The 12,140-nt window shown below is 45.8% G+C and overlaps 1 protein-coding gene across 4 annotated transcripts in view; it reads right to left on the reverse strand.

The window, feature by feature from the left end:
- LOC106570198 (transcriptional repressor p66-beta) overlaps window positions 1-12,140 on the reverse strand; it is a 49,640-nt gene that overhangs the window by 7,859 nt on the left and 29,641 nt on the right. For 2 of the 4 annotated variants that reach the window (XM_014142270.2, XM_014142272.2), the window contains exons 2-9: window positions 4,639-5,029; window positions 4,185-4,353; window positions 3,853-3,984; window positions 3,055-3,183; window positions 2,224-2,391; window positions 1,537-1,918; window positions 763-965; window positions 258-359 (exon numbers count right to left, since the gene is read on the reverse strand). In XM_014142270.2, the coding sequence (XP_013997745.1) occupies window positions 258-359; window positions 763-965; window positions 1,537-1,918; window positions 2,224-2,391; window positions 3,055-3,183; window positions 3,853-3,984; window positions 4,185-4,353; window positions 4,639-5,021 (1,668 nt within the window). In that variant the 5' untranslated portion in view covers window positions 5,022-5,029. The remainder of the gene's footprint in view (window positions 1-257; window positions 360-762; window positions 966-1,536; window positions 1,919-2,223; window positions 2,392-3,054; window positions 3,184-3,852; window positions 3,985-4,184; window positions 4,354-4,638; window positions 5,030-12,140) is intronic. The other 2 variants (XM_014142273.2, XM_014142275.2) reach the window with 1 other exon arrangement.

Here is a 12,140-nt window from a genome sequence, read left to right on the forward strand (position 1 = left end):
AAATATGTCGGTCCAACCAAAATGGTTTTGGTAATGATACTGTGCCAGAGTACAGTCTACAAACGCTGCAAACTACGGACTACACCCCAGATTTAAATGGGGCCTATAGATGGTTGATTGAGGCATATACGCAACAGATTGGGGTGGGCCAAAGACTAATTTCAATATAAAAAAAAAAATGGACTACTTTTGAGGTCTGACAACAACCAACAAATGAAGGTTTGTCACTTTAAGGTTTGTTAGTGTAGGCCCGTTACCTGACGCAGGGCGTGATGTCGGATCATGGTCTCGGCCTTGGGAACAGTCGGAGCCGTGCTGGGGGAGAGGGCCGCCTGCTGCTGCAGCCTTTGCTCAATCTCCTGTTGAACATGAGGAGAGCGAGAGAGAGAGAGAGAGAGAGAGAAAGGTTGAGACAATGAACAACAACAGATGGGAAGAAAAGGTTGGGACAGGGAGAGAAACAGACAAGAAATTCAAGTACAAAAGGACAGCTGCACACAGTTCTGTAAAAAAGCTTTCAACAGTCAGAGCATGTCAGTGGTCAAGTGGAAAAAGTCAATTGGTTCACGCCGACAGCTCAGGGTACTAGAACATAATAAGGTCTCACCCTCTGACAGCTGTCAAAAGAGGTCAGCCACAAAACGTACTTATCATTAAAACACACGTAGTTTGTAACATTCCTGCATACTAGTATATTTGACCTAACCCTGCTATAAAGCCTGTTGTGTCTCTCTTTAATCCATGCTTTATTAAACAGCTGACCTGCTCCTGCTGCAGGGCCTTGACGAATGCGTTCTTCAGCCTATTGGTGTGCTCCGCCTTCAGGGCCTTCTTCTGATTGGACGTCATGCACTGCTCGCAGAGGATACGCCCGCCTTTCTCCTGCTTCCAGTGTGGGGTGAAGTCGATCCTGCACTGGGCGCAGAAGAAGGGCTCCATGCGTGACAGCGCCCCCCGCAGCTTACCTGATGAGAGGCAGGAAAGAGGCAGTTATTACAGGTTTTGATTCTTAAATGAACTTGAGGGGGCCAGTTTAAAGTTACTGTCCAGTGTTTCCAGATTTCTATGAAATATTACCTATAATTAATTACAATATGAGCAAAATAGTTTCCTTCCAAATTTGTTTAATTAAGTATGTTAAAAAGCAGCTTTTATGTGTTTGAATGGTGTGGGCGTATACCGGTCATTACAAATATGCATGCGAGTAGACCGGTGATTAACCAGCTCATCATCATGAGGATGACATCATCCTCTATGAGGAAAAAGCAAGCATCTTTTAAACAGTCTATTTGAGATACAAGTTTGAGTTGGGGTTTAAGTGGTTTTTTTCATCAATTTATACTTTTGCCACAAATATGAGTATAGGACATGTTAACATCATTATTTGGGTATAAGTTAACAGAATATTAAATGTTAGATTTTCACTGGACAGTTACTTCAAGCACATTCAGGCGCAGAATCAATAACCTTGATCATTTAATGAGTAGTTATTTGGGATGCAGTGAGATTTGGAGCGGTGCCTGTCCAGTGGCTCACCCTGGCTGTCGATGACGCTCTGCACCACCTCCTCCAGGCCCACCATGTAGATGAACTCGCTGTTGGCCGCCGACGGCAGGAAGTGCAGGAGTGGGGCTGGTGGCTTGGGAGGCGGGATCTCCAGCAGGGTCTTCTCCAGCTGTTTGCGCAAGGCCAGCTTGGCTGCCGCCTGGCTGCTGGCCTGGTCCGCCAGGGAACTCACGCCGGAGCTGCCGCCGCCACCTGTGCCGCTCGACATGGTGGAAGGACTGACAGCACCCATCCCGCTGCTGCCCATCCCCACACCGGCCACGCCACCAGCCGCCGCCTGCATGTGGGCCAAGTTCATGTAGATTGCAGAGGAGCCCGAACGCTGAGACGCCGTCACCTGCTGGCTAGTGGCCTGTGGTGCGTTCAACGCACAAGGGAAAAGGGGCACAGCGGAAAGACAGTGAGACAAGTTGAAGTGATTGCTATTATTCACACAGAATGGTCGTCTGGGTGGTCTTTATGACTTTTATACATGCTCAATGAATGTAGTGGTACAAGGAATATGGTGGGAACTTCCTCCAGCCATGCTTGCACTGATCCAATGCTTTTAAATGCAGGAGGGGGAGTGACTGAGTGGATACTCATGGGTGAAGGGTAGAGAGTCGGAATGCAACCGGAGTTCGCTGAAACGTGGAGTGCAGAGGGTTGGCACCATACCTGCTGGTAGCTGACGTTGCTCATGCTGCCCGTGCTGGAGCGGCTCATGCCAGACTTGGAGGGAATTCTCTGGCCTTGCAGATGGGACGGGTTGGGGGCGATGACCCTCTGTGACATCATCATCGGGGGCAGGGAGGCGTTGGCCCCCGACCTGATGACTGTGTGACCCTGTGGGGGGAGGAGAGGAAAGGTTAGAGAAAATCAAGAGAAGGGATGTCCAGCAGGGATGGATGAAGAGGGACAGAAAAAGGTGAGAAAGTGATAGAGAGAAGAGAGGGTTAATAAAATGGGGAGAACCATGAGAGGGTAACAATTAAAATGTGGATACATTTGAATTAATTCCACAAATGAATTGACCAGGAATCCACATTTGCTACACTGAGTGTGCCATTGAAATATAGGGAGCCAGTCAGCCACGAATGTAATGGATATGTGTTGTACCGTTTGTTGTCACTAGAGGGCAATATATACTTACGTGGCCTTATCTTCACAGTTCAGACAGTCAATGTGAACTGCTTACATAAACAGCTGACCTGACCAACCCAGTCCAATTCAAGGGATCAGGGCTCAAAGCACTGTCTTCCATATATAGATGTAAGATATCAACCTAACCAGGAACCATATGCTTTTCAAAACACAAACATGATCCACAGAGTAGTGAAATAGATTTGCCTATGTAATGCATTACAAGAAGTTCCAACTGAAGGAGCGATAATGCTTTTGGAGCTGTGGATTGCAGGTTTGACTCAGACCAGGGGTATAGGTTGTGTTCCAGTCAGGCTACTGCCTAAATCACTGCAATAAACAAAGGACAGACAGACACACACACACCTGTGCAGTGCGGAGGTTCTGGGGCTCCGGGGTGTGCATGCCAGGGCGCACCGGCAGCTTTCCCATCCCCTGTGAACTGTGGATGGGGGACGGCTGCACCGAAGAGGGGCTATTCTGGACCACAGGTACCTGGATTGGTTGGAATAGAATAGTTTGAATTAAATAAAAACAATAAAATACAATAGAGAACATTATAAAGATTATAAATAAATTGCTGCAATATATTATAAGTTATGATACAACATATAAATAGTAAGGTCAGATCTGGCAGAAGAATGTGACACACACGTTATTGTGTGCGGTTTGTGTCTCTGTTTGAAAGAGACACAAACCGCACACAATAACGTCACTGATACCCTATAACAGATCTATGCTATGTTTACTCCTGCTCTGACATTGAGATGTTTAGTCTGTGTGTCAGCACAGTTTCACTACTACCTCAAATAGGGGCCTTAGGTAACACTGCTACCTGCGGGGCCATTCACATTTACACTGTGAGTAGAGGTTGTACTAGTATCAGGCTGTTTAGGTGGCTATACATTCAACCAAGAGTGGCATTAGCCTGTATTTTGTGAAATACAGTAGCCATTAGAATATTTGATGCCCTTTTTAATTTTTGTTAGCAGTTGATTATCCAATGTAAAGTGAGGCAGTTGGCTAAGGAATTCAAAACACCAGTATATTGTCACATACTAGGGTGCTGGGTCTCATTTGCCATTTTCTATAACGATATTTCATTCTACTTTCTGAAATAAAAATGAAATATGGAATTGTATTGGTGTCAACGCTGATACTAACCTTCTGCACAACGTTCTCCTTCTGTATCTGGCTCTGCCGAAGCTTCTTGAGCAGCACCAGACGGGCCTCCTCCAGACGCAGCTCTTCCCTCAGAGCCTTGATCATCTGCTGTCGCTCGTCGCCATTCTTCCCCTAGAACACATACGTTACACACTCACACGTTTATGGATAGGACAGTGAAGGGCTGACAGGACTGACAGGAAAGGTTGGAGGAGTGTGAGTATGAAGGGCAGTGGGTCAGATTTGAACCCACACAGACTCTTTGTCTACTTGAGTGCCGGGGTCAGCGGCTCTAACCGCTAGACCACCCAGGCTAAGTGGTGACAACGTACCTTGAAGATCTCCAGGTTGGCCTGGTGCAGCCTCTCCTCGGGGTGGGGCGTTCCTCTGGGACTGGATGCCTCGTTGTCCGACAGGATGATCACGTCCGGGGACGGGGTGTGTCGCTCACGGTCCACGTCGCTGGAGGTGGGAGAGAGCGGGATCAGCGACGAATGATGACTAACAGAGGATGAATGGTGTACTCTGTTTAGCACTACATGGAGCTACACTGCATTGCCTCCACTACATAGAGCTACACCGAGTAACACAATACTAAACAGGTTACAACAATATGCATTGTACATGTATAAGGTGTTTTGGTTTAAAAAAAAAATAAAAAAAAATAAATTTAAAAAAATTTAAAAATCGGCCTTACATGCCAACTAAATACACTTACAACTCATTTCAATCTGCAATTGCCCACAAATCACCTGTCCTACATCCATTTTAAATCATGATTCTTACCCTCTTCTGGCGCTGAAGTCCACTGGTTCGTCCACCATGTTCTCCTTGCCATTCTTACTGGGGCCTCCATGGCCCCCCAGCCTCCCGTTCATCTTCTCCTCATAGGCCGCCGCCGCACCTGCCAGCATACTCTGGTGGTGGTGGTGGTGGCTCCCCCCCGGCCCCCCTTTGCTGCCATCCAGGGACCCGGCAGCCACCGCCGCCGCCCCTTCCAACGCGGCCAGGTCCTTGCGCTTGAGCAAGGCCAGCATCTTGAGGCGCTCCATAGCCTCGTGGCCCTCCATCTTGAGGCGCTTGGCCAGGGCTTCTTCACGCTCCTCGGACGTCTCCAGACCCCGCTTGAGCAGGTTCAGCCTCAGCGCCTCCTCAGACATCCGCTCCATCCTGGACACTAAGGAAGGGAGGGAGGAACGTGATGTTCAATTCAATGCAATTTAATTCAATTTTACCAGATATTTTAAAGCATTTCACAGATACTTATGAACCATGGTATAGTGAGCCTATGTGAAGATAACACATCAAAACGAACAGTCTCACCCTGCAGCTAGGTATTTTATAGTGAAAATAGAGGGTTAGTTGTTCTTTCCGTGTGCGTGCGTGCTTGTAAAATTGAGAGTGTGGGATTGCTAGTTTCCTGACCGCCCACTGACTAACTACCCAATCAGGCAACTCCCTGACAGCATCGAATTAACTAATTACACAAGCATTACATTTAGATGATACCAGTCATATTCACCGCTTGATAGCACTAATATTCACCCCTTAAAGTCAACATGTCTTTCAAATGGGGGATTTTTTTAAATGTTACATATCTGAAAGCCTACAGAGTTCTCATCCTCGTCGGTGAATCTGAAAGCGAACTCTTTCACCTTGAGTGAATGGGGGTACTCTTATTTCACAACATAGAGATGACTTAAGTGACAATTATGTTAATAAGTGGATGACGGTTATTCATGTCATCATATTAAAACAAGTTCCTATTCACCAAATGAATGCATGAGAAGGAACACACAAATAAAACAAAAGTGTGTTAAACATTGATCTGACATTTTAAAGTAACCTACATTGTTGTTCAAGACATCTCTTTAGGGTATGGATCATCAACTAGATTTTTTTAGGGGATGGTCAGGGGGGGGGGGTCAGAAAATAATTACAAATAATTTGTAGACTGCAAATTGGACGCAAGAAGCCAAACAGATAGAATATTTGACTAAAACAATCATTTCAAACCTTGCTTACATTTGTATACGATCACATCTCTTTATTATGTGTGGGAATACTTTGGGGCAGATTCCCAAAATTCTAATCTTATGGAGCAGATTTGCTGGTGTTTTTATGAGTCTTTTAAGTTCAACAATAACAAATAAAATGTTTTTGCTCAGAAAACTTGGGGGCCCAAATAAAATCACCCGTGAGCCAAATTCAGCCCACGGGCTGCTAGTTGGGGAACCCTGCTTTAGGGGATGCTTGATGAATTCCATTGCGTGGGGTTTGGGCCAGTAACCGAAAGGTGGCTGGATCGAATCCACGAGCTGACATGGTAAAACTCTATCATTCTGCCCCTGAGTAAGGCAGTTAACCTGCTGTTCCCCGGGCGCCAAAGACGTGGATGTCGATTACGGCAGCCCCCCGCACCTCTCTGATTCAGAGGGGTTGGGTTAAATGTGGAAGACACATTTCAGTTCTAGGCATTCAGTTGTACAACTGACTAGGTATCCCCCTTTCCCTTCTATGTGGATCATACCAGTGAGGAAGACTTTGGTTGGGTGGCAACCAATGACCTCTCACAAACACGGCTTTGTCATGTGACTGGTTGCTATAAGTAGGATGACTGAGCATTTGGTCCAATCAAAAGCCTGCGTCAGGAATGCAAGCTGGAAGTGCAAAAAGCCTCAAAACACAGACAGTAATTGCACGTTCACTGAATAAGGAAACAATATCAGATTTTACGTTTTGCACATTCATCTTTATAATTCACGCGAAAGGAGCCCTCGGTCTGCACAGTTACAGTACAGCCGTAAAATCTAGATTCCAAAGAAAGGTCCTATGATATCCACATAGGAGGAAACATTTATCAGAGGCCAGTTTCAATCCAGATCATACTAGATAGTGGATGTTCAATGTAGGTGGAGAACATGAGCATGAGGTCATACGCGTTCAAGTGCCCCTGAGTTAAATTGTGTGCATACATACAGTCTGCTCAGGTTTGACCATGTCACGTACAAGTGATCTAAATGATCATGTGTGTGCGTGCTAGTCACACTAGGTTAAGCTCGCTTGGGTGGGCTATGGATGGCCCGAGGACAGACACACTAGACAATGTGCGTCGGCTTTTGTCTGCTGGCAACTCCCTATCTGCCCAATACATTTGTATTCCAGTCAGCATAGATAGCAAGCCTGAGATTAAGTGCATTACTATCAGGTGTTGCACTGCACAGTAAGTGCTCTGACGTCTGCATCGGTTCCTAGAAATCTTGCTCTGCATAGAGAGGACTTTCTGAGGTAAAAAGAACAATAAGCACACAATTCAGAAATGAACTTACAAAAACCTATCCACTGTCTACAAGTAGACAAAGCATAAGATTGTTGTCAAATGTCAGTGTGCAGCGGTTCGGACAGAGTCAGGCGCAGGACACATAACTGAGTAAAATATGTACTTTACTCGAAAGAAAACAACAATGATTTCCACGCAGGGAAGAAAAACACACCAGCTCACAGAAATCTTGAACACTAAACAAAGAACAAACATGCACAAAACCATGTGGGAACCAGAGGGTTAAATAGGGAATAAATGAAACTTAATGGGAACCAGGTGTGTACAATCAAGACAGAACAACATAGAAAAAGAAACGTAGATCAGTGGCAGCTAGAAAGCCGGTGACGTCGACCACCGAACGAACAAGGAGAGGCACCAACTTCGGCGGAAGTCGTGACAATTGCAGTAAAAATACAACATTCGATAAAAACGCTAAAAAGCAGCAAAACACATACATAAAATAAACACCTGCACTTCAAAGGCTAGTATAAACACAAGATGTTGGTGACAACCTGCTGAGTACATTTACATCTATGGATGTATGGCTGGCTATGTTATAATCTTAAGGTATTTCCCGGATTTACCACAAAAAAACTCTAGGTTTGCCCCTGCCAGCATATCTGTATGGATTTCCATTGCAGATAGACAGCATCTGATGAAAAACCATCCCAATTAAGAAACTATCTAGATTCGTATTCAGACAATGTGCTCAGAGAGCCAAGCTCATTCTTAATAACAGAGGAGGCCTTCAGTGATGCATATATGAGTGCACTGCACCAACAGTCAAACAGTGCTGTAGTAGTAGCACCATGGATGATGCCTTGTCTGTACTCACACATACCACCTCAATGCAGGTGTTCCGTCATATGACGCTTCCCCATCACAACAGGAGTCCATGTGTGTCATAACTGTTACCCTTCCAGTTCTGTTGTGTAAATGAAAAAGAATACCTTTTCACGGGGAAAGCGTCAGGGCCTATAAGTTATACAGTAGCATTATTATGGTACAGTGTTACCACTGACACTCTGACCTTATTCCCCTTGGTGACAGGCACAGAGGCTGCTAGACTAACTGCTCTGTGTTCAGCCATGTTGACTGATGGGGTCTGATTCGCATCTGACCTCACAGAGATGGAGGCGTTTGACGAGGTACGGTAAGAAGAACACAGTCTCCAGATACACCATCAGAAGGACCTTTGACCGAAAGTCAACAGCGAGCAGACTTCCACCAAAGACTGGTGACTGTGTTCCAATAAATCCTTGGCCCTCACAATGCTTCCAACAGTCTACTTTCTTGTGAAGTATTCCGTTTATAGCCTATTGCTTTAGCACCAAGGTTTCAGTCCTGGTTCAAATGAGTCTCACAAAACTTGAAACCGAAGAAAGACTCCACCACTAGTGCCCACCACCAGTAAAGTAATGTCCAAATGTTAATGGTCTCAAACACAAATGGATCCCAACTGCCAAAATAAAGTTATTCTATCACAAAGAACCTTCCAAAGCATAGATGAGCGTCTCATCTATGCATGGGGCTGTTTCAAAATAATGTTTACCTACAAACATGGAGTCAGACATCGAACTGTGTTACAAAAGGATCTGGAACTGAGCTCCTGAACACACAACTCTCAAGACCACACTCACCAAGTGAAGGGCAATGTAGAGGTCAAGCGCCTCAAAGGAAAGTCTGTTTATCTGGCTTCTCAAAAACAGCCCCATTCTGTTTTAAAAACTATTAGAGACAATCAGATACTCGGACAAAGGTCTTTGTAAGACCAAAAGCTTGGCACAAAATTAGTGAAATGTGCATTGTTCGAAGAGCGCAGAGACTCTTTTCTACAAGTTAGAGTCCAAAATGTTCTCAACTTCCAACACTAAAACTCGTTAGATTTATTTGTCCCGCAAAGGGCCACAGTACGCAAACACCTGCTTTGAACTGACCTTTGTAAGACTGAGCCATCAGCAATGGTAGTTCACTTGCAGCATTGTACAGGAACCATCACTAATTAATCCCAAGGGCCCAACATCTAACTCTACAAAAAATGTCATGTAGCGAGAGCCTCCTCAATTGGAATTCAAATAGAGATTTAATTGGCCCCTTTTAATCACTTTATCACTTCCCTGATAGCGGATTATTACTTGTGGTGTCATTCTATCATTCCCCCTCATCTATAGCATTATCTTATTCTTCTGTCTGACACCATTAAATCCATTCAGCCTGTCATTCTGTTACATCTCAATATTATCATCTCCACATCTGAAGCAGTTCCTTAAAAAAAAAAAGTGGAATCTTTAATGATAACCTACTATCCCTCCTCAATAATAGGGACTCGGGGAGTGTCGGGGCAATGCAAGTGCACATTCGCCTCGTTTCATTTTGGATGCCTCAAAGGCATGATGCGAATCACAGTCTCCATTTCGCATAAAAAAATAAATAAACACCCTTGCAACCTCCATGCCAAGCCACCCACCTCTAATAAGAGACAGAGGAAGAAGAAGGGAAAAAAAGCACAAGCACGTGCATGGCCAACAATGGCACTGGCCCGAGCCAATCAGAGTGGCTACTGTGGTGCACGTCAGTCTTGTCCCCCCCCCCACAGTGCCCCCGTCCGCCTTTACATAATATAATGACTGTTTCAGTCAGCTGCTACACAAACCAGACTCTTTCTACCCAACAACTCTCTCCCCCTTATCCTTCCGCCTAAAACGAACACCCCTGCTCTCCCCCTCTGCCACGCCTCCCTTCCCCCTCTGCCACGCCCCCTCAGCTCCCCCCTCCCTCCTGCACACGCGCACTCCATGACAGACTCACAGCTTTGGGCACTTTGCCAGCCAATGCAGCAGCAGCTAAGGGAATCGAAAAGAAAGAAAGAGACGGTGCGAGAGGGAGAGCGAGAGAGGGAGGAGAGACAATTTGAGAAAAGAACATCTCCTTTACCCCAAAATCGCAATTTTTCCTTTAACCTCCACCCTTCTCTCTGTACAGAGTTCCTCACCTCACGTCGCCATTGATCCAGAGGGATTCCACAGCAATGCAAGCGCACACACACACACACACACACACGTAGCATAGTCGGACCACAGTGAGAGTGAGGAGACGGAGCGCAAGAGGGGCCTCCTACCCCAAAAATTCAGCACACAGGGAATTAACAGGCCATGCCAACATAAGGCACTCTTTTGTAACCCCCCCTCATCCACCCTCCCCCTCCTCTTCGGCATTCTACTACAGCTGTGCCACACCACAAAGAAGTGTGCATAAGCGACCCCTCCCTTCTCCTACACCCCTCCCCCCCAAAAAGTATGCATTTTTTTCCCTCTCCCCGTAGTTGTAAAAATAAACACACGCTTACTTTCTGGGGGCCCCTCGAAGGTACTGACCCCACAACTGGCTTTTTTTTTTTTTAGGAACGTATTTTCATTACACTACCCTTATCTAAAAGTGTGTGCGCGCGTGTGTGTGTGTGTGTGTGTGTGTGTGTGTGTGTGTGTGTGGTAGGTAGATAGAGGAAGATAGAGCAGAAAAAAGATGAGCGCTCTGACACGCTACCCTGACATAATGCCAACCCTTAATTCCCCCACCGCCCATCCCCCCACCGACACACACCATTTTCTTTATGCGCACGCCACTGCTGCCTGTCGATCAGATCAGAGCACACACACACCAAAATGTCTGCCTCTTTTTTTGGGGGGGGGGCACCCCAAAAATCGACCACCTCAACGTCCATACGTCCGCACAAATCGGTCTTCCTATGCTGCTTGGCACAACTGGATTGGAGAGTTGACCAAACAGGACAAATGCCAGATGGTGGGGTACAATAGTAGTAAGACCATTTGCAACCACGCGGTGGAATCCGCAGCTCATTTCACGCATGATCTGCATCATGACAATTAATTTGGCTGATGCAACTCCTGCACCTCACCGTCCCCAACACACTGGTGGCACCGCATCTTTTACCCAAGGCGAGAGAGAAAGAGAGAGACTGAAGGAGAAGACAGGGAAATTCTTTACCTCCTGACTCAACTTCACACAAGACTATGAGATCTTCCTATTTTTCTAATTTCATTTCTTGTAACAATTCGATTCATGTGATGGTGGGGGCGCTTATCGCAGAGGCGCAGGGGGGGGTGTTTGCCATCCCCACCCCGCCCCCTCATCTCCATCCTGTGATCCTGGCCAAACTCCCAAAAATCTCTGGCTCTACCCATCCAGCTCATCTGATCACCCACCAGCTCAATTGGCTCAATTAATCATTTTCCTCTTCACCGCATCGGATGCCAAGCGAGCGTTACGGGCATACAAAATGGCCGCCGTCGCCATAACCCAAGTGGACACTTACCCTTGTGAAATGCATATATGTTATTATCATTATCTGTATCATAACAGTTATCCTCATGGCCTTATACAAGTTACGTACGGTTAGGCCTTTAAGTAATGTATGGAATTTGTGGTATGGAATCACAAGGCTGTAGGCTGTGACCCAGTTAGGAGTTATTAAAGCCTTGTCACAGGGTCAGACAGGGTGAGCATTGCAAGTGTCTGGGGATGCGGGTGGCTGCTGGGCTTGGGGATCTTTCTGGAAACGCATGATCCAGTCCTGCTATACCCACTTGGCCTTTTATGCGGTTTGGAGGGACAGTGCCACTACTATGTACATATGCTGAAATTAGAGGAGTCTAATTTATTAACTAGCTTGCATAATCCACAGACTTCAAAGTTGTATTACAGCGTTTCATGGCATTTCTTCATGGCAGTTCATGCGGCTGAGGAATAGGTGCCTATTTGTTTAAGATAATGGTCTGTGAAGTAATGCTGAGTGATTAACCAACATTTCGGTTATTTTTATAAAATTAACTTGGTTAAATTATTTGAACTCCATTTTCTTTGTTTATTTTATGAGAGTTCAATGTGCACATTGTTATTTTTTATTGATACATTAGATCCAGCCTGAACTGTGCAATGTAGTAGGGAG

Source organism: Salmo salar, chromosome ssa14 (assembly GCF_905237065.1).
Source record: "Salmo salar chromosome ssa14, Ssal_v3.1, whole genome shotgun sequence".
In the NCBI taxonomy this organism is placed as follows: domain Eukaryota; kingdom Metazoa; phylum Chordata; class Actinopteri; order Salmoniformes; family Salmonidae; genus Salmo; species Salmo salar.